The sequence below is a fragment of the Aquila chrysaetos genome, chromosome 23, assembly GCF_900496995.4.
Source record: "Aquila chrysaetos chrysaetos chromosome 23, bAquChr1.4, whole genome shotgun sequence".
Classification (NCBI taxonomy): domain Eukaryota; kingdom Metazoa; phylum Chordata; class Aves; order Accipitriformes; family Accipitridae; genus Aquila; species Aquila chrysaetos.
The window spans coordinates 11948369-11971134 of NC_044026.1; the positions used below are offsets into that span (position 1 = coordinate 11948369).

Below are 22766 nucleotides of genomic sequence, written 5' to 3' on the forward strand. Positions count from 1 at the left end.
TGATAAACTGAGTCGCTTTCTGACTTGCAGCATTTGCCACTTAACAACTGCATGCAGTAAAAAAATTTAACTGGCAAAACAAAACACTTACTGATGCTTGCATGACCACAACTACAGGTTCAAGTGTCCTTGCCGCTGTGATCCAAAATCAAACAAGATAAAGGAAGACGGGTTTTTCAAGAAGAGGTATGTCTCTTATTGTTGTCTATTATTTTTTCTTATGCCGCAGAAGATTTTGTGCAGAATACAAATGTTTGCCAAGGATTAAGTTAGGTACAGTTATACTAGCACACGTACAAAATCTGGATTAGCTTCCTGCTTAAGAAAGTCTAGGCAAAATTTTGGTGATGCTTTAGCCTATTTGATTAAAAATGTAAATCTGTGTATATATAAAATTTCTAAAGCTTTCTGAAAGATTGAGGGAAGGCTACGAAATGTCTATGATGTCTGTTGTGCTATTTGACATTTGTTATCTGACATCTATTTTGCAATAACTGAAAGAAATGCTGTTTTCTGTACCCTTTCTATAAATTAATCTAACTAGAAATACGTTGATTTCTATTTCTTGAAAAAAAAAGTAAATCACAGAATCTTGGGATGGTTGAGGCTGGAAGGCATTTCTTGAGATTGTCCTGTCCCACCCCTTGCTCAGAGCAGGGTCAGCTACCGCAGGTGGCTCAGGGTTCTGTCCAGCCAGTATCCGCAACGTTGGAGACTCCACAACCTCCCTGGAAAACCTGTTCTAGTGGTTGAATACCCTCACAGTAAACAAGTGTTTTCTGGGTTTAAATTGAATTTCCATTATTTCAGTTTTTGCCCGCTGCCCCTTGTCTGGTCACTGGGCACCACTGAGCAGAGTCTGGCTCTGTCTTCCTTACTCCCCACAGTGGGGTGTTTATTATACACATGGATGAGATCTTCCTGAGCCTTCACCTCTCCAGGCTGAACAGTCCCAGCTTCCTCAGCCTCTTCTCATATGTCAGAGCCCTTATCATCTTTTTGTTTCCTCGCTGGACTCTCTCCAGTAGCTCTCTCTCTTTCTTGTACTGGGAGTCCCAGAACTAGACCCAGCACTCCAGGTCTGGCTTCACCAGTGCTGAGCAGAGGGGAAGGATCACCTCCCTCGACCTGCTGGCAACGTTCTGCTTAGTGCAGCCCAGGGTGCCTTGGGCCTTCTTTTCTGCAAGGACACACTGGTGGCTCATCATCAGCTGCTCGTCCACCAGAACCCTCAGGGCCTTCTCTGCAAAGCTGCTTCCCAGCAGGTCGTCCTCAGCCTGTGCTGGTGCCAGGGGTTGTTGCTCCCCAGGTGCAGGACTCGGCACTTCCCTTTGCTGAATTTCACGAGGTCCTTGTCAGCCCATTTCTCCAGCCTGTCCAGGTCCCTCTGAAGCAGAACAATGGTATATCAACCACTTGTCCCAGTTTTCTGTCATCTACAGAAATCAAAATACTGATCTAAAGACTGAACTAAATCTGGGAAAGTTGGATTTAGACAGCAATTTGAGAGTGATGTTTCATTGTCTGGTATGCATTGTAAGGTTTTTATTCCTATTTTTATGCCTCCTCGTATGCTCAGCAAGTGTATGGTACTCTCTATAAGTCCACAATGTATAAGCATCAGTTTATCCTCACATCACCCTATGAGTAAAATTCATATTTTCATTCCTGGAAGTGTGTCATGAGCAGGAGTAACTTTCCCAGAGCCACTCAAGAAATAAAGTCACTGGCAAAGATGGGAATTAGAACCAAGGAACCTTGGTCTTAGGTGAGATTTTATGGTATCATCCTGCACTCACAGCTTAAGAGCAAAGACAATACACTATACAGACTAAGAGGGTAAGAATTTAAGGTGCTTAAGTCAGTATTTAATGGATACTTTCTGTAAAAACTACTATAGACATACCACAGCTTTTGAATGTGACTGTGTTTTCCTTCTGACACATTGATACTGAGATCCTTCTAGAGCAGACTGAGTTTGACCATGCCTTGCTACGAAAGACCAGACAGACTCATGTTTGCTAGCATCCAACTTACCAGGGATATGATCACTACTGCTGAGTAAGACACATCATACATCTGGTAACATTAGATAATAAGTTTAGCAATGTTTCCTCGATAAGATTTTGCTACTGAAAAAATTCAACATACAGGCTATGCAAATACCTCTAAATAAAAGAAAACTCCAAGGCCAAGTATCACTGGCTGGCTCGTATTCACGTAGATTAGGTTTATAGCAAACCTGTCTTGGAGAAGAGAGCTAGGGAATGAGCTAAGAACTGAGGAGTGTGGAAACTGGGTGCTTGAGTCCGCTCTGGGGCCCTCCCCTACATAGCAGTGTAGACACATGCTGAGAGGTCAAGACACTTGTGAGGTTGGCCAGGGGAGAAAGAGGAAAGAAGCAAAGCAGAGAGAAGCATAGAGTTAAGGATGGGTGTTTTCATCCTAATGGATTCTATATTACCTCCTATATTAATGAAATATGAGGAAATACCACTTACACAAGAATTTATATGTTTCTTCTGGTCTGATCCTCCAAATAACACTCCCAACTGGCTTGACATAAATACGTGTTCCTTCTGACACCTTCAAAACAGAGGTCTGTTCAGAGGAGAGGAGTTTTACCACACCTGTCTGCAAAAGACCAGTCTGGGAGAGGGTGGAGGTCCTGGAGGCAGAAACCTCCTACAGATGTGGTGCTGGAGCCACTTGCTTGGCCACCAGGCAGAAGGTATGGATCGGTCAGCTCCTATATCTCTTATCCTGCCTGCAGGCCAAAGAAAAGCCAGGGAACCTGGCTATGTGTTGGTACATTCAGCTGGGGCGATAGAGAGAACGTAGGCACGACCCAACACTAACCCTTTCTTGTGTAATTTGTTTTAAAAGTCAGTCAACTGTGAAAAACGAATCCTTTGGGAAGCAAACCCCCTTAGTGCTGTGGTCAATGGAAATCATCGTTTCTTATGAGGAAAGCGAACGCTTACAGGCCCTGCTATTCCCACAGCAAGCCCCGTGACACATCCAGAGCCTGGAGGCAATGGTGCCAGCAAGCACTCTCCTCTAAGCCGGCAAGGCTGCAGACGCCTTCGGCAGTGCTCCAGACAAGGGTTTCCATGAGAAAACACGAACAGTGCTTGCAGCATGGGGCTGCTCTTATGCGTAGGAAACCTGAGGGAGATTTTGAAAGCAGAGGAGTCATGAGAGCAGACAGAGGGAGATGACAAGAAGAACAAAGCAAAGACTGTAAAGGAAAGGTGAGCACACAGTTGCCAGAGAATAGGAAAACAAATGCCTAAAAAGGAACGTAGGATGAGGAAAGAAAGGAGAAAACGTTAAGAGTGACTGAACAGATGGCACAAAATGGAGAAAACTATGGTTATATGAAAAGGGGCACACTAGAAGGACAGGAGATCTCGAGGTTCCTATGTGCATTACTGCAGAGATAACTGAGAGCATGGGAAAGTGGAAATAACTGTTGAGAGCAATATCTCACATCATAGCATTTTACAACCAGTCCTCCATACTGTTGTACTTAAGATTCTTCAGTATCACTTCCCAGCAGCTGTGGCCACATCCTTGCTGTAGCATGATGATTTACGAAGAAAAAAATTGATGCTGCAACAGATAAGCAGAGAAGAATCAGGCTACAGTGAAGAGTCTGTCTCTGTTGCAACCCCGACATGGTGTCCTGGAGACCACGATGGATGGGTCACATGAAGCCAATTTCCACGAAATGTGAGGTGCCTCCCGGAAATATTCAAGACTCCAGCTTCCTTGGAGGGTCTGGCTAGGTTTTTGCTTTCACCACAAATGGACTCAGTCTGGAATCGGCACTCTGAAAGGACCATGAAAATTAATGTAGAAGAACAGACATGTAACAAAACATTATCGTGTTTCTCTTTTTCCTGCATTTGTAAGAATTTACCTCACAGTCTTAGAATTAACCTTAGAAATACCTGCAATCAAGAGAATTGCTACTAGGAAGTTACGCTACTAGGAAATAATAAAACAAATAAAAAACATTAACCAGTATTGCTTCCTCATGTAGAAAAAAAAACAGAAAAACAAATGTTGGGAATAGAGAAATCTCTTACAAAGAGTTTTAACTTCCTCTGAGAAAAGGAAAGTGGTACCTAAGATACAGATACGTTTGACAAGAACTGATGCCGCTGTTTGACTAGCTCTGCTCAGACCTTCACACCACAGGAATGAATGTGGAGTCGCCCTTTGCAGGGCTCACGCTTCCTTAGAATTTAAAGTTCCTACAGTGATCTGTAACATCTGACTCCGCGGTTTCTGATGCTGCAACAAGCAAAAATTTAAAGTAGACTCTTCTGAGGTGAGGGATGGAAACCTGTAAGAACAGAGTTAATCTAGTTTAACAAGTGGAGAGGCATTTGTGATAGCAAACAGGGAAAAAATACTGTGGTGGTTTGACCTTGGCTGGTCACCAGGTGCCCACCAAGCCGCTCTCTCAATCCCGTTCTTCCCTGTTCTCTGCTTCCCATCAGCAGGTGGTATCCAGCCGCTCCCTAGAAGGGGGGCCTCAGGACACACAGCGGTTGCTTCAGAAGACAAATGCCTTGATAATGAATACCTCCTCCCACACCCCTCCTCCTTTCTCCCGGCTTTACCTGCTGATCATGACGTCCTATGGTCTGGCATCTCCCTTGGGTCAGTTGGGGTCAGCTGTCCCGGCTGTGTCCCCCCCCGACTCCTTGTGCCCCCCCAGCCTGCTCGCTGGTGGGGTGGGTGGGACGGGGTTGGAGAGACAGCCTTGATGCTGTGCGAGCACCGCTTAGCAACAGCCCAAACACCGCTGTGTTATCAACACCGTTCTAGCTACAAATACAAAGCACAGCACTATATGGGCTGCTCTGGGGAAAGTTAACTCCAGCCCAGCCAGAACCAAGTGTTTCTTAAGCTAGAGAAGGACAACAGAAGAAAGCACAACCACGAACTACCTTGTTGAACCAGGCAGCAATGCCAACGCTCTCCTGCACTCGCACGGCCTGGAAGGGGACGCATAGCTTCCTACACATGGTCAACCACTGCTTCACCAGAGACAATATTCACACGCTCTGCGAGAGACGAGAAAAGAAAAAAGTAGGCAAAAGAAACTTAACCAAGTGTAAGATTTGGTTGCTGCTTAAAAAATTGCCTTTAAGAAAAAGACTTGCAAATCAAAGAAACTCAGCAGAGGGAAACAGAAAATCAAATATATAAAAAATAGGAAGATACTAAAAAAGTTAATAAGACTTCTATATGGCAATAGTCCAAGGCTTTAAAGCAAATAGTGAGAAATGATTTATGTGTACCAGAAGCAGTGAATGGAGTTCACACAGATCTCTATTGACTATAACGGGAGCTTAAACAACTTGTGCTTATGTAAATACTTACTTGTAGATACTTTTAGATGTTCTAATACCAAAATTCATCCCACACAGGATATGTACAGGTATGCTAATAAGTCTGTTCCATTATCAAGACATTATGGAGGCAAGTCAAGAGGGGAAAGAAACACTGAAAAATGTCTTTTGTAGCATTCTTCATTGAAAAGGATCACTAGCACATACCATCTCATTTCGGGAAATTGGACTGAAACACACACAAAGACAGAAGTAGGTGCTAGAAAACACTGACAACTTACAGAAACAAAGTTGTAAGCGCAGACAACCAGAAATACCAAGAATGAAGGTGTATACTGTTTGTAATTATGTAAATATTCATTCAAATGAACTGTACATGAAGACTTGACAGTCACATTCTCTAAAATAGCTCTAAGCAGGTTCAGCATTTTTTCCTAGGCTCTCAAGTATATTTTATAGCCCAAGTTCAATTGTGTATCACTGTAGTTACATTAGTTTAAAATTATTATGAACATAGTTCTACGAGCTAGCATCATATTTTGATTACAAAGCAGACATCTTCAAAGTTTAGTAACATACACAGTAAGATTCAACAATGTCTGGACCCAAAACAAATAATAACAAAGGAAGTGTAGAAAAAAATATTTAATTTAATAGTGAGATACTGTAAACTACACCTAACAACTGGGATTCTTTACTATATTCAGTTTTCCATGAAAAGAGGTAAGAAGTGAGGGACCACATATAAGAATGAATTTTTCATTCTTGTTAGTCAGGAACTGACAGAAGTGTCATCAAGTTTATGAGAAATGCTGCTATTTGGGATATTCAGGACAACAGAAAAGCAGCTGAATCCAGGGCTATCCAGTGCCAAATGGCCTTTGGAAAGGCCCATCAAAATTCCAGCTCCTAAGGTACTTTTCTGAATGGAAAGCTGTTCTTAGCTGATCTGTGGTCAGAAAAGAAAAGAAGTGATAGAAAATAGCACTGAAATTGATAGATAACATACACAAAATCAACTGTATGTCCACTGTCAGCTTTCATCTTTGCCTCCAGGAAAAGAATGAGAATTGATTCAGGGCATTGCTCTAAACATTATTTTAAGGGCTATTAAACCGTTACTACATGAAGTCTTGAAATCAACCCCAAAAGACTTTGAAGCAAGACTGTAGATTTGCCATAGTCAAAAAAAGGTAAGCAGGTCAACATTTAATTCCTGCTAAAACCTGATGGAGATTGAGACCTTTCTCTTCCTGTTTTACTTAGACAGTCATTGTGGTTTAACCCCAGCCAGCAACTAAGCACCATGCAGCAGCTCGCTTGCTTCCCCCCACCCAGTGGGATGGGGGAGAGAATTGGAAGGAAAAAGGTAAAACTCATGGGTTGACATAAGAACAGTTTAATAGAACAGAAAGGAAGAAACTAATACTGATAATAATAACAATAATAAAATGACAATACTAATAAAAGAATTGGAATATACAAAACAAGTGGTGCACAATGCAATTACTCACCACTCGCCGACCGATGCCCAGTCAGTTCCCAAGTGGTGATACCTCCCAGGCCAACTCCCCCCAGTTTATATACTGGGCATGACATCACATGGTATGGAATACCCCTTTGGCCAGTTTGGGTCAGCTGTCCTGGCTGTGTCCCCTCCCAACTTCTTGTGCCCCTCCAGCCTTCTTGCTGGCTGGGCAGGAGAAGCTGAAAAATCCTTGACTTAGTCTAAACACTGCTTAGCAACAACTGAAAACATCAGTGTGTTATCAACATTCTTCTCATACTGAATCCAAAACACAGCACTATACCAGCTACTAGGAAGAAAATTAACACTATCCCAGCCAAAACCAGGACAACAGTTCAGATCTCATCGATGTTTTCCATGCACTCTTAAGACACGCTGGCAGGAGCAGGTACGGGCTCTGAACAAGCCTGGTGGTGATGCTGGCTTTAACAGAGAACTCACGGAGAAGTGAGTCATCCACACCCTGACACAACCAAAAGCCAAACTATCCATTTCCCAACGGGTGCCTTCAACAAATGGTTGAAAGCCAGTCTAAAAGCTCACTTTGCAGCAGAAGCTGGAGCACTGAGTAGGAAAATCTGCAGTGATGTTCATAGGATCAGAAAGCAAGAAAACCTGACTTTCTGATGGTATGGTTAGGATAGTTATGTGGGACAACAGTAATCCTAAGTCATGGTCTCTGCACCAAATAAAGTGAGCGCATGTATCATAATGAGAGTCTGTGGCCTCTCTACCTCAAACTGCTGCACCGTAATAGACAAGAGTGAGCCTATTCAGTTCTTTCAATGAAGAGGTGCCAGCCAGACATCTTGAAGCACACCCTCTGCTTGGCTTTTTTAAATAATATTTGCTAGGGATGAATTAGACAGCATCTTTGACTGTTCCCATGAAAAAAATGAAGCTTTGCAGAAACCAAAGTACACTTTAGCATAATTTTTCTTTTTTTTATATTTTTTTTTCCCCTGAAGGCTTTATTGTCTCTTTCCAGAGAAGAAAAGATGTTTGATACTCTTGGACTTCTTTGCGTGATTTGGTGGTGTGTGGTGCTATTTCATCCTTTGCATGCTGACATCCAGTGTATGGGGTGTAAGTATATTTTTGCAGATACAATCTGAGAAACAGTGTTTAATTCTTCATTTATCAGAGATATTTGCAATTAATCTGGTAATTGTCGTCTTAAGCCTGACAGATACTATCCTCTGCATTCAACAAAAACAATAGCATATCCTTACTGAGCTTATTCTGTAACGCTTTCAGCAGAGGCACAAGAATCACCTATTACAAACGTGAAAATGAATTGGAGAAAAATGGAACTGTCCTGGGAGAGCAGCAAGAATTTCTCTAAGTACAAATGTGCCATCATGAACAGCGACATGAAAAGTGTACCGAAAGAGGTAAACCTGCTATTCATTGAGATAAATAATTGCACCTTTTTCTTTACCTTTTATCGACTTCACTTACTTTGAAAAAAATGAATCAGTTGCAGGTAAAATCTGATCAGTGATTGCTTGCAGTCTACATCTTGATCTGCCATGGGCTGTGGAAAGCTGTCACGAATGCCAGGGTGCATTTGCTGCAGGAGGAGCATCCCATGCATACCACGGAACTGAAGTTCCAGGACCAAAGTGGAAAGGAGGCAATAGCCTGAACTGTGCCTACACTGATTCACGAACAGGGATGTAGCTGCTGAAAAAAGGGGCTGTGAGACTCCTAGAGAATTTAGAGAGACAGAGCAAGAGACCCTTCAAATAAAAAAATTAATTCCCTAAACACTGCCACTGATTTTCATTATCTCAAGTTCTTCACTTGTTTCCCAGTAAAATGGATCATGTCTGTAGCACAGGTTATGTTATAAGCCCACATTAGCCAAAGAGAAAAGTAAGAAGCTTGACAGAAAGAGAGATAGAGATGGCTTATTTATCCTAGCAAAGCAGATGTCTTAAATAGAAATACATATTACAAAACAACATCACATCTTTATTGAAGATTATAATGCCATAGACACCTTTCTGAGCCCTGGGGAGGTCAGACGAGGACTTCTGTTTTGCTTAATCCTTTGATTAAATTCTGTTGTGGTTCCCCTATTTATTAACTATCTTCTGTTATGCCACTGAGGTACTATTAGCCTTCTCTAATAGTTGCACGTTAGTGTAGCATCCAACTCCTGAGCTGCAAAGCTTTTTGTGTAGTTATGCTTTTGATCCCTCAGCTCCATTCTACACCACCCTCAAATGGTAAAGGAGAGAGTTAGCTCTTAAGCCTAAAACACATACATATGCATGCAAGATTTTGGCCCTACAAATTGAGTTTCTAAGTTGCACTTCCATGGCCAGCATCATCTAACACCAGCAGAGGAAAAACAGAGAAATAAAACATCAACATGTTCTTTTTCAGGTGAATAGTTCACTATGCTGGTTTCCAGTGGAATACCACATGCCCCTGCACAAAGGGGTATCCTTTATCATTGAAGTGCCAGACACAAACATCTCAAAACACTGCACCTTTATCCCTGGAGGTAATGTCTATGGTCTGGGTAAGGTTTTCTCCATTTGCAATCTTTTAAAGGTAAACATTGCCTTAGAAAACAATCCCTTACACAGTAGGTAACCGCTTTATTTTCTATTAAAAATATTTTTTTGCAGATCTGCTGAAGTTATTTGCTCTGTAATGAATGTTTCCACAATTCTGCAAGAGCTGCATTACTACAAATGTATCAGTAATTGCATTATTCTCTTTCATACTAGGGCTCCAAAATGCCACTTAATTACGGTGGTTTAAGGGTGGATTCAAATAACTGTTCTGGCTGCCACAAATTAAGATGTTAGCGCCCATTTCTTTATTAAATGCTTTTCTGCTGGGCTCTTGCTGAGTTTGTCAAGAGCCAGAGCACAGCGCTAGCTAAAGGCACAGTCTGGAGATCAGTGAAACCCATAAAATGGGAGGAGGAGAGGAAAAGAAATGCCGATGCTAAGCAGCCAGGGGCAAGCTGAAGGTAGCAATCTCCTAACCTGGCCCTGGCGTGCAGGCGCACGTGCACACAAACACGCGTGGGTTCCCTCAGCTGCTGTGCCCCCATTTTGCTGAGGCAACTGTTCACAAAGACATTCTGAGCCTGTCCTGCGTGGGAGTTAATCAAAGTGGGCTTTAGGCAGATCCTACGTTCATAATTCCAAACCTGAAGTTTTTACAGCCCGGTTTCCCCTTCCTTCTCAACTCAGAGTTCTCCACTAAAATTGCCCAGTCACCAGTGCTCCTGCAGCTGTGCCTAACTGGGGTGTTTCAGACTTGACAGAGGTGCTGAGATGAGCAGCTTGCTTATATCTGAGCAGAGAAAGTGCTCCCTACTCATCTCTTCCTGAGGACTGGACAGAAGAAACTCTCACGGTGACCCTCAAAATACAAGCCAGGACACATCGCCTCTTAAAACCTCGTGCTTTTGGTGTTTCTTCCCAGCTGGCCTTAGCCTCCAAGCATGCAGGTTCCCCAGGGGATTCTCCCCTGCTCCCGCAAGGATGCCCTCAATACTGGGTGCTGGAGGGGGCTGGAGGCAATAGCGGAGGAAATCTTCATCCTTTCGCCAAAGTTGGGGCACTGAAAATTGGCTGAAGGAGAAGAGAGGAGGCTGAGCATGCCTGCACAGCCCAGCCCCGAGGGAGCTTCCAAAGAAACAAGGTTCCCACTTCAGTGTGCTCCAGAAAAGGAAGAGATCAAGTCACTTTTGCCCCCATCAGGGTGGAAAGATCTAGCTAGGAGGCTGTTTGACTGGAGGGCAGAAAAAAGCCCAACCTTACTTTTAAAAGTCCCAGCTTTTTAAATGCTGTGTGTCAACACTTCGGGAGTAGATTCCTGGGCATTAATTGCAAAAGGACAAATTCTTCTCTCTGTAGCACCAAGGATGGTGTTATAAGGCAATGTGCCTTCCTTTACCTGTGTGAATGTTCTGCTCACTCCCAGGTTTCACTGTTCTGAGGCAGTCAAAATAGGGTGAGAGTCTAGCTTTCTCTCAGTTGTCATTCCTAACCCAAGCAATAACCAGCTGGAGTTGCAGGTGTCTAACATATCTCAGCATGTGCCAAGATCCTCCAGCTTGGAGCATTCACACAATTTTTCCTCATCACGGATATTCCTGTGTTTGCAGGTATGAATGGATCAGCCATTGAAAACTTCTCCTGTGTGATTTATAACATCTCCCTCATGAACTGCACTTGGCAGCCAGGCAGGGATGCTCCAGGAGATACCCAATACTTTCTCTACTGGCAGAACCCGATGTAAGTAGGTCCACTTGAGTCCAGGGAAGTCTGAATTCTCATTCGACACATGACCCTGCCCACGTTTAACTAAAATATCTTGCTATATACAGACCTGGTGAAGCGATGGAATGTGAGCGTTACATTAAAGATGAAAATGGCAGAAACACGGGATGTAGATTCCAAAATGTGAGCATAGAGGCTGAAAAAGCTTATTTCCTGGTGAACGGGTCTAGCAAAGATGCCCTGATCCAGTTCTATGATGAGTACATTCAACTGTATAAAATTGGTAAGTGAACATTTTTATTTTATAAAATAAGGAAGCAAGGAATTTTCCTCAAAGAGAAAAGAAGAATAAAACAAAGCCTGTAGCCATTGCAGGATCCTGCACTGCAGGACAGACTTTGCGCCCGATAATTTTTGGAACTATATTCTGTCAGCTAACTAAAACGAGCAAAGGCAGAGGCAGCTTGAAATAACTGCTCAGAGAAGTGGTGTGAACATATCCATGGAATCCAGATGATGAAAGGCAACGGTTAGACTCTCAAGGCCCCCTTTCTGATGGGCTCATTTTGCCATCCCTTAATTCCACGCCTCTCTCAGAGCCACAAGAGCTCCTAAAACCAGAGGGAAGGTTCAACTTGCAAATTAAGCCTGCGTTAGTTAAATATGTGGGTACCTATGTGTGAGCTAGGTGTTTAAGCTCCAACAGAGATCTGGGAGAGGATTCAGTTGCCTAAAAACATGCCTCTAGTGCCATTTGAGACACCCTCAGACGCTTCAGGCATCCACAAGCTTGCAGATGTGGCCCAGGACCTGTGAGAGACCAGGGTCCGACCGGTGTCCACAGCGTGAGCCTGACTCCTGCCTGCAGCTGGTGCAGGCTGTAAAGCCCACAGCGATTCAGACGAGTACGCCGGCTCCACGGTGCACCAAAGAGCTTTGCAGACATCATGGGCACTACTGATGAGGTCTCCGCTGACTAGAGTGGTAGACACGTAGGTCACACCTAGTCAACTCTATTGTAGGCACTCAAATTGAGATGACTTGATCTTCTACATGAATAATACCACACGAACAAAAACTTCCATCTTTATTCCTGTGGAGACTTGCATTGTCAATGTGAAATTTAGATGTAGAAGAAAATGGCACTCTGCTGATTGTACTACTGAATTACAGAACATCCTCCATACTTTTTTTACATGAACTTTGGTTACTTCCGATGTCCAACAACTGAAGTGATACACTCCCAACTTTTGCTACTGTATTTTACTCCTGTTTACCAGATAACATTTGTTAACAACCGTAGCACACAGTTGTACATCAGCTGCCTCAACTTCACATGTATTTTGCTGTGAACACATGAGTTGTAGCTGATTACTGACCATTAATTATTTCATTTCTTCCAGAAATACTTACTCCTCCGTTAAATGTCACTGCCAATTGCACTAGAGGTTCAGCAGGTTGCATAATTACATGGCAACCACCCCTTACAAGTCATGTGAAAGGCACAAACTGTTTTTGGTATGAAATAAGCATACGAAATAAGGTAAAAACAATTTCTTGGTTTGTATGTGGCACCGTACCTATGTACATGCATATCTATAACGTGCAAACTTCCGTTTCCTTCATTTATTAACTTCTCTTTCATAAGCCGCGCTGTCCTCCTGCTCCAGCTCTGCCGGCCTCGCATGCCGCCGCTCACGACCTTACTTCAACCTAATCAGAGGCGCAAAGCAGAAAAGCAGAGGAGAGCAGGGAACCGTCACGAAGGCTCTCTGTCCAAAGGCTGGGAGGGCACCCGAGATGCTCTCCTCGCCCGAGCACGTCTCGCCGGAGACGGCTGCGCGACGGCAGCCCTCGATCCGCAGCGTGCCGGCCCGCGATCCGCAGCGAGGGCGCTGCCTCGGTGCCGGCCTCCAGCCCGGGCCGGGGCCCCTCACCCTCCTCCTGCTTCGTGGGAACGGAAAAATACATTTTTTTACAGGTGGCTTCAGCCACCCCGACGGCGTTTTGCAGACGCTGGAAGGCCGACGGCTGCCCCTCCGTTTCAACACGTGGGGCGGTTTTGCCCCCCTCAGCCCCACAGCTCTCCTCCAGCACCTCTCCCGCCGCCTGTCGCCCTTTCGGCAGCCTTCCCCCCGGCGCCGTCCTCCCGCGGCGCCCGGCTGAGACAGCCCGCCGACCCCCGCCGGCCCACACAGCGACCGCCAAAACCTCCGGTTTAAAACCAGCGCTGAAACAGAAGCCGCTCTTCTGAAAAATCAGATACCAGCAGCTCAGGGGAAGGTTCGCACAGGCCCGGGGGGGACATCTCTGCAGTCAGGCGTGGTGTTACCACCTCCTTCCAAGGCAGGTGACAGACAAGTCGTGTCCCTAAAGTGCTTCTTTCTCTCCGTTGGCTGGAGGAGAGGAATCTAAAACGTCTCTCTCAGACGTAAAGATGTATGTACCAAAAGTGAGCTGGGATTTCTCCTACGCTATAGGCAGAGCGCTGCCAACTTACCAGAGCGGCCACAGGAAAAGTGCAGGACAGCGCAGAGTACGTGCTTTACCTTAGCTGAGGTATGTCTCGTCTCCACCACGTACGACGGAGCAGAGAGGCTGAGGCGTCAAATCCTCCTCCACAAATCCCAGTGCCTAAAAGACCCGATTTTAACATCCGCAAGGACAAAGGGCAGCAAAACTCTTTGAGCCCAGGAGTTTGACAAGGAGGCAAAAAATAGCACTCTTCCTCCCCATCCCTGGGATACCTGCTTTACCATTCCATGATTCTATGATTCCATGATTTCCACGCGTGCGTGACATCTGTGCCGTGACAGATCAGTGATCCCTACCTAACCCATTTCCCAGCCGCAGCTCAGAAGCTTACCGCAGTGGCAATTCCTCAGGCATTTGTAACACAAGACCATTATACGAAAGATCAGCTGAGGGTTAAACATAAATATACAACCACAATAAAGCAATACATCATTAAAACTCATTAATTCATTCAAAACAAGGCCTGCGGCTTGCAGGCTGTTTGGATTCTTGCGTGCATTAATAGTATCTACCTTGGCAGCTATTTCAAGGAGCAATTGCAGTACGCATAGCTTTCCAGCTGGCTAGAATCATTTGACAGCAAGATCTTGTGTGAAATACTTAGAATGTTTTACCTGAAGATATAGGTTACAACATATGACTAAAGCAATATTATCAAAAGGTTTCTTTTAAAGAAATACACGTTACCTCTTCTTTCCCGCACCGCAGACGGAATGAGTGGAGTTCAGTAGATTCCTACATTTGGGTGTGAAATTCATCTCTCAGACTGAGACACCTTAATGTAGGCATCTGCAAAGGAGCACGGATATCTTGTAACGGTCAATGCGCATCCAGGGCTTCGTGCAGCTGAGCAGTAGGTGCCTCATTCCCCGTAAGGTGCTACAGGTAGTGAAGGTCCCAGAGGCACCTACATGGAGATAGCAGATATAACTCACACTTTTCAGGAGGGACCATCAGAGGTAAGGCAGCTAAAATGGCACTGCACACCTGAAGCTTAAGTAACTCATTTGCACCGTCCCGATTCACAGCACGGGCCGGTGACTTCCATCATGTCCTAAAAGTTGGAAGAGCTCAGCTGATGATGAGTAATGGAGAAATACTGGTCTACTTTATAACGCAACATACACAGCGGGTGTATTTTCTGAAAGGAGACGTTCTTTCCAATAACATCTTTCTGACTTTTCCATAATGCCAGCTATCCTTCTGACATTACACGTAATAGATGTTTCCAGGACCTCAGCTTTTCAATGTTTTCTGGGATCCTTGCTAAAATCACTGCTGTTGATTTTGTTCACTCATTTTTGAACGTATCCTTTTTTCAAAATTTTCAGGTTCTTTGATCCAGGTCAATGTTTGATTCTAGTTAATTAAATTTTGATTGTATGGGATGTGTAAGTAGCTCTTCAGAGTACTTTGTGGAAAGACCCTGAGTATGGATCACTCAGATGTCTAACAGAGACTTAGACTGGAAGGAGGGTAAATTTGCTGTTCACATCAATTTTCTGCCCCATGTTATCAAACTATTGTGAAATCACAGCTTCCAGATCTGCCATGTTTGGAGGATAATTTGATTGCTTGCGTAATTTGGATATACTTCTGCTGGATGAGAATGCACAGTGTAAATACGCCCCTAGAGCCAAATACACCTTCTCACAGCCACTGATAAATAATTCATGTTTCCTTCCTTTTCTGAAATGAAATGGAGGAAGCCAATACTCTGAATAAAGTGCTATATTCTGGGACATTACTGGAGCACAATATCCAATTGATTTTTCAGTTTAAAATTACTTACAATTTTTGTAAGGAAGAAAATGAGAACAAAAGAGGGAGAAGTATTTAACTGTGTGACAAGAAAGTAATAAAAATGAAGATTTTTGTTTGGTTTGCAGGATGAGCCCAAAGAAGCGAAAAAGGATGATCCTTCTGAAGAAGTAAGTATTCTTGTCATATACAAATTTGTGCTTTTGCCCACTTAAGCATATAAATACCATTATATAAAATATACTTACTTCTAGAACTATAGTTTTTGTATCAATATAGCAATGAGAATTTAGAAAAACATGTTCCTGTGGGATCTTTATGTGTAAACTTAATACATCCCTTTTGGATGGGGTAGCTTAGACTAAGCAGAATTTTCCATGCATTTCACAAAACTTCATACTTTCCATTTATCGCACAAATAGATATTGCTTAAGACAGATGTGACATTTTGCTTAATAAAAATTGGAAACATTCCCTTTCTCGTATCTGTTGGTGGATAAAACACCACTGTAGTTCAGGATAGCTAGACAGAGGGAACGCCGAGGTCTTCAAAACCTGTGGAAGTTAACACACGCTGCCAGTCTTGCCCTGACAAATGAGGGATCCCCTCAGCCCTGGAAGCATCTTGGTCCTGGCAGATTCCAGACTTTGTATAAAGTGTCATGAGGCCAGATGATACAGTTCTGTTAGTGGATTGTCTCACAGACATTAAGTCTGTTTAGCAAAGACAGACACCATCCAGGGAATATTTGCATGGTTAATCCTTGTAAAGGTTGTAAGGTGAGTTTACAGGGTACTTCCCCAGTTTCAGCTTTCTGTCCTTCTGGGTTTTTTTAGGATCCATAAACAAGGACAGGGAAAAAAGTGTCCTTAAAGCATAATAAAATAAATTAAACACCAAATAAAGTTCAAAATCCAGAAAGATTTGGTGGCAGGATGAACTAATTTATCATGGTTTTAAATTTGGGGAGAAGAACATTTAACTAGCACATACCTACAAAATCATACAAATTAGTTTTTTATAGAAGCTGTATCAGGAAATTAAACCCCTAATTTTATTAGTATTTTCCTATGGGGCGAAATGCACAGTCTGATTGCTTTGATTTTAGGTAAGGAATGACAGCTACGAATTCCAAAATTACAATGAGAAAAAAAAATACGTTCTGAAAATCAGAGCACGTGGAAATAACTGTCTCGTAAGCTCAAACTGGGGGGAATGGAGCAAACCCATCGAGTTTGGTAAGACTATGAAATATTATTTTAATACAGATTTTTTTTTTCAGTATTACCATGTTTGCCTCCCTTGCTCCCTCACACTCACAGATACAACTAAAATCTTAATTCTTACCTAAAGACATGGAAGGAACCGGGTGGAAATTATTCATGTGGAGGAGAAGCTCCAATACTATGGCAAGGGAGGCTGATACCAAAGGGAGGCTTTGATTAGGTGGGATTGTGAAGACAGCAGTCACTCAGATGCCAGGGCTACAGGAACAGGCTGAGACAGACCCAGTCTCGTCTTCGGTCCGAAGTGCTGAGGCTGCCTTTCAGTTCTTTAAGTTTTTGCCATGAATATCATCCCCTTCCTTCTGCATCTTCCTTTTCGCCCTTTCCTCAACACTCTCTTACAGTTTCACCACTTTTGCTCTGTTATTTGTTCTCTGACTCTGTTTCTTTTTCTCCTTTTCTGGATTTTTTTTTTTTTAATTCTCTACATTTTAAATGTTTGAAATGGTTTAAAATGCATCACGTGTACCTGAACTTTTTTACAAGGTTCTGTAAGAAGTCAAGTTGAAGTCTTCAGATAATCAGGTGAAATTTGCATTCATTACCGACAGTCACAAAGGTAGCTTTTTGGCATGCTAAGATATTTCTCTCTCTTGGATGTTTCAGGTCAAGGGAAAGATTACTTTATTTTTGTGATTTTATTTCTGATAGCACTTGGAACAATCTCAGTGACACTGCTCCAATATTGTCTTTTCAAAAGGTAAATCAACATTATTGATGTAGAAACTATTGACACAGTATTATTTCTATGAAACACATTCTTCCTATCTCCTACCTTCCTCCCTACAAAGTTAAATAATCTGATTATTAATGTCATGAAGTATTATTACCAGTATTGTCATGGATGGCACTTTGGCATGGAAAATGACTACAAGTGAAAAAGGGGGAAAGGATATTTAAGTTAGTAAGTGATTGATTCTACCAGATCCTGCAAAAACATTTCTGTTCTCACTTTTAAACATTTAACATCCACATCGCTTTGAAGCCATTGGCTTCAGACAGTACCAGACAAGAGAGAACAGGGACAAACGATGATGTCATTATTCTGATAAAACTTCTCACTTACTTGTGGAAGAAAGTTATGTCATGTGATTTATTGAAAGTCATTGTTTAATAAAGTATTTACTGTGACTCTGGTCACAAAATAAATTTTAGTTACCCCAGTGATAAGTGTACTAATAGGTACCCTTCAGTCTACACTCAATATAATTTACTTCTCACTTAGTGATTTGTAGAGCAATAGCTATTCAATCTTGAAGGTAAAAAATGTCCTCAAGTACAACACAAAATGTTTGTGTTAAGTTATATTACCAGGATTTTTAATTTCTTCGCAATCCCATTTTCTACCCAAAGGTATTGCAGTTTCAAGAGCATATTTTCTCCCGTACCACAACCAAGAGAAAAATTTAATGCATCAACTGATGAAGATATCCAGGTATGCTTTCTTTTCAATTCAGTCAAATTTGTTAACTATAAACTACGATAGGCCAAAGACTAGAAGAATTGGCATATAAAGGTGAGCGTTAAATTTGGTCCATTAAAAACTAATTCGCTTTCATGCAAAGTATGCTGTTTTGAAACTAGAAATGCTCTATGCTAGTGCTGAGACTAGGGATTATCCTGTACGTATTTGCAGCCATATTTTAAGACCAGAGTTATCACTTTTACTAAGACTGGTAATTTCTGCATGTAGCAGTTTTTCTAGGTTGCTGTTCACACTTTGAAAATAACGTAAGTGAGGAAGCATTTTCCATTAGCATTTTCAAATATCAATGATCATAATACAATGTGAATATATACAAGTCTGACCTGTACCCATGTAAAAATCCTGTTGCATCGAATCATGAAAATCAACAGGGCTGGAAAGTCTCAACAGCTTAACTAGCCTTCCTCTTTGCTTCAGCACAGGATTAGCTATGACAGTTTCAACGTTATATGCAAATTGTGTTTGACCAATATTCTGTAGCATCCCTCTGCAGTCTATTCTAACGTTTAATTAGCCTTACTTTTAGAAAGCTTTATTGATAGCCTGTTTTGCTGCACTTAAAATCCGTTACTTCTTATCCTTATTCCTTTCCTGTCTACAGTATCTTACGCACTTGCACACTGTCAACAGCAACTAACTCTTCCAGTCTTTCTTCACGATCATGACAACCAGGCTTCAAACCGTTCATGCTTCTCTTCTAATTTGTCCATTTGAATGGTGGTTTGTACAGTGTCTGCATAGCGAGGGAATGCTTTCTATCAGCTGGCTGAAGTAAAGATGTACTTTAAATCAATATATCAGGCTAGTTGTTTATTGCCTACAACGTTTCAGTGGGCACCAGTACCATTTTCAATGAGGCTTTCAAAAGTGACACAGAAATTTTCCTTCAATCCTTTACAAAGTATCCTCAAAGCTATTACTACTAAAACTCTCTAGTTGATATAGTTCATACTAGCACATTGTCCTAACTTACTTCTCTTTGGTCCTACCACTCTGGCTTTAATAGAAGGCAGGTAGCGACGTAACTTGGATGAGTTTCCTCATATACCTTAAGTCATAAATACCTGATAGCTCACTTCATATCAGGCTGCCAGAGCGAAGGCTACGGAGCAGCAGCAGTCCACAGTCCATCATTTTATTAAATAGCAATTGCTAGTAAAGTAGCAAGCAGTCCTTCAAAAATTGCAGACTCCAGATTGCTTGCTTTTACAAAACTCGAGCAGCTCCCGAATTCCTGTGCATATACCACCAGAACCACTCAAATCACCCCGCTACGACCCAGAAGCCTTTGTGGATGTGGTTTTGTAGACGGTGGCACAGGCACTTCCGCGCAAGCAGCAACTTATCAGCAGTAACTGTCAGAGTTCAAGTGAAGCCCTCAGCTCAGGTTGCCTCATACCTGCCAACACGCACTGTGAAGATAATTTGTAAGTCTCTGATGTGCCTAAACAGTTTCTAGACGACTCTTTGCCTATTTTAATCTAATCTTAAAGCTTAGTTCTATTTTACCTCTTCTCTCCACGCTTGGGTATCTTTAACACTGATTGAATGCTGTAATTTTTCAAAGCAGGTAATAAAGCACAAATAGGTTATCTCAGGAGACCTCTCCTTCTCCAGGAGAATTGCACCCGATTATCTCTTCCTGGCATTTAGTGCTAATATTTTTAGGACTTATTTTGAAACCTGTAATGTCCTTTGCTAATCACACCTTTTTAAAGCTTGCGTTTCCTCATTTTGTCCCTACTTACTTGATGACCTTTCACATTTTCTCATTTGTCCTGTTTCACAATACAACTTTTCCTTAGATCACTGAAAAACCTTGTGATTTACAACCCTAACCTTTCTGCACTGAGTTTGCACTTGTATCCTTAACACTCGTGATAAAAGAACTGCCAGTTTTCTTATTTGCTGTGGCTAAGATCCTACTAACCAATTCACTCAGTACATCACACACCTTGCGTTCCTCTAATCCATTTTATTTTACTCAACTTCCTTCACTTTTTGGTCATTCTCACCCCAAATGCTTTCCTCACCCTCACCCAGAACTATACTTTAATACTTTGTTTTCATTTTCCTGAATTAAATACATCCCATGAACTTGCAAGACACACTCTGTGTGCAGATGCATTGTTTTCCTTGGAGAATGGCCGAGTAGCACAAAACACCATGACCACAAAGCCCTGTAGCACTTACCAATCCCACAGATTTCCTAGACAAAATTCCCTACCAAGACATCTGGGTTTGATGTTCTGTAACGTACCCTCGATATTACAGCAAGCTTGCCTTTTTTTTTTTCCCCCTCTTTCTCCCTGTTCCCCCCCCTTACAATCCCTCCTTTTTTAAAAATCAAATTTACCTCCCCTCAATATTTTAAGCCCCAAGCGCTGTATCAGTACTATGATCTTATCTAGCAACTTCCACTGTCATAGAACTCTCCAGGTTAACCACCGTCAAACTGTATGATAGCAACCAAAATGTTTTCTCTGTAAGTCTAGTTAATGCCTACGTATGCAAAACTCAGACAATACCCACTGAATAAATTTCTTCTATTGTCTCAGTTAAGGTTGTCTATCATTTAAATCAACTTTTATTCTCTTTCTTTCTGCTGACAAATAGCTAGTACTGACCGCAGATGTTAAAAGTCAAACAATACTTAACTGTTTTCTCCTGCTTTGCAAGCATTACTTATGTATTAAAATAGCAAGACTTTGGTAGTGGTGTATCTAACATTTAGAAATGTTCTCTGATCAACAGTGACTCTGGAGCTTATTGCATGTTACAGAATTTTCTTTCTCTTTAGACAAAATATGTAAATCTACCAAAAACACACTGTACCGAGGAAATAACTATGGTTGAAGAGATGACCTAACTTTCCAAAAAGAAAATACTTGGATTCCCCAACATGAAAGAAAATCATGGATTCCCCTGACAAGTACTTCAATCCAGACCAGAAATTACTATAATCACCTATAAAAGTCTGTCCCGTAAAAATCCATCTAAAATGGAGCAGTGGAAAAAAGTGGAGAAAAATCAGTAAAATTTGTTCTTCTCCCTTTGTTCAAGAACACAATGCCTGGCAGCTAAGCTTTTCTGCAAACGTCCGCTGTGAAGACTTGCTTAAACCTCGCTGAGATTTTCTTCACAATGTGAGACAAGGCCTCTCACCCACAACACAAAAGAAACTTATTTCCCATCTTCATCGCTATGATGCTTCTTTCCTCTGAATATGATTTCCTAGAGGATGATAGGACTGCTTAAGAATGCCACAGGAGTACATCTTCCCAGCTTATCATTTTTATATACCCAGAGTATTTTCTGAAGCAGAAACTAGCTCTTTAAAGTGAAAAGATTAAAGTAAAAATTGCCCTTCAACCTTGCAACCAGCAATACCGAAGTGTCACAGTATATTCAATGAACTTTATGCAAAACAGAAAATGGGAAATAAAACGACACTTGCCAAAATTAACTATTAATGCTGGGCTGCCAGTCAACCCTTTCATGAGCTCAGTATTTCCAATGCAAATGTGAACCTCTGCAATATTAATATGGACTTAACTCACATATAGTATTTAAATCTTCAAAAAATCCAGTGTAAGTGTTGTGAGAATTGGAATAAAATCTGTAGTAAGATTTAATAACTGGATTTTAAATGTAAAGATTTCCTCACACCAATGCATTTTATTTGTTCCCTTCAAAGGATGCAAGCCCTATTTCCAATGCCTTTTAAAAATAATATAGGCTTTACATGCCAGTATTTTCTTAAACAAATTCTACATCTTTTCCTGTTAAAAATATTTTTCAAAATAAATACATTTCAACAAGTGTTCCAATAAGGCAGAGAACAAATGCTTTTTTTAAAAGTCTCATTTATTGTTTGCCTCTTACGTTCCCACACTGCATAATCACACACTGAAAATTGCTGCTGCATGACTAAGGGAAGCCATATACTAAAAAAAAAAAAAAAATGAACACCAAGTAGTACATGCTGAACACACAGCATAGGTAAATTGCAGTTCCACTTAAAAAAAACACCTACGCTTGCATTGATTTATTTTCCTATTTCTGGTTAAAACCTAGTTCTGGAGGGGAGGTGAAAAATGTCCTCCCTCTTTCAGGGGCTGCTTAAGTAATTGTCATGTTTGGTTCTTCCTCTCAAAGCTTGGGCCACCATACACTCACAGTGAGGTATCCTATCATCATCTCTACCTTTCAAGCCACCGATACAGAAAATAAACCTAAGCCATGTATTTATATAGACAAAAACTCTTCCCCTGCCCCCCCCAAATCAATATAAATACAACTGAAACAGCAAGTTGAAACATCAAACGACCTGTCCGCACCACAAGGGAGCTAGCATTACCGAACAGGATAAAAACCACTTGCAGCAGGTACATAAAGTTTGCTATTAGCCCGTGTACAAAGTAGCTGTGTAACATACTTCCATTCACATACAGATGTTGAAAGCAGTGCTTGTGCAACAGTGAAAGGAAAAACGTAAATTATGTTTGAGAGGAAGGTAATAATCAGCCAAAGCCAAGCAGTTAATT

The 22766-nt window shown here is 41.9% G+C and overlaps 1 protein-coding gene across 4 annotated transcripts; it reads left to right on the forward strand.

Annotated features, from left to right (window-relative positions):
• On the forward strand, positions 1 to 22065 carry LOC115334641 (granulocyte-macrophage colony-stimulating factor receptor subunit alpha-like). Of its 4 annotated transcripts, none has more exons than XM_029999087.2 (12): positions 1 to 186; positions 7866 to 7983; positions 8155 to 8291; positions 9292 to 9412; positions 11036 to 11165; positions 11258 to 11433; positions 12554 to 12693; positions 15575 to 15616; positions 16556 to 16685; positions 17340 to 17433; positions 18087 to 18168; positions 21020 to 22065. In XM_029999087.2, the coding sequence occupies exons 2-12, from the start codon at positions 7896 to 7898 to the stop codon at positions 21086 to 21088; spliced, it is 1209 nt and encodes a 402-aa protein (XP_029854947.1). In that variant the 5' UTR covers positions 1 to 186; positions 7866 to 7895; the 3' UTR covers positions 21089 to 22065. The 4 variants fall into 4 exon arrangements, with proteins under 4 accessions (XP_029854947.1, XP_029854948.1, XP_040975483.1 ...); XM_029999088.2 differs by having other exon boundaries at positions 7886 to 7983; XM_041119549.1 differs by lacking the exon at positions 1 to 186 and adding an exon at positions 7684 to 7690.
• The last annotated feature ends 701 nt before the right edge of the window (positions 22066 to 22766 follow it).

Bases quoted from the DNA above. Each gene is read 5' to 3' on its own strand.
- LOC115334641 (XM_029999087.2), top strand. From the start codon at position 7,896: ATGTTTGATACTCTTGGACTTCTTTGCGTGATTTGGTGGTGTGTGGTG. The intron at 7,984-8,154 runs GTAAGTATATTT...TAACGCTTTCAG, and splicing joins TGACATCCAGTGTATGGGGT to CAGAGGCACAAGAATCACCT. The intron at 11,434-12,553 runs GTAAGTGAACAT...CATTTCTTCCAG, and splicing joins CATTCAACTGTATAAAATTG to AAATACTTACTCCTCCGTTA.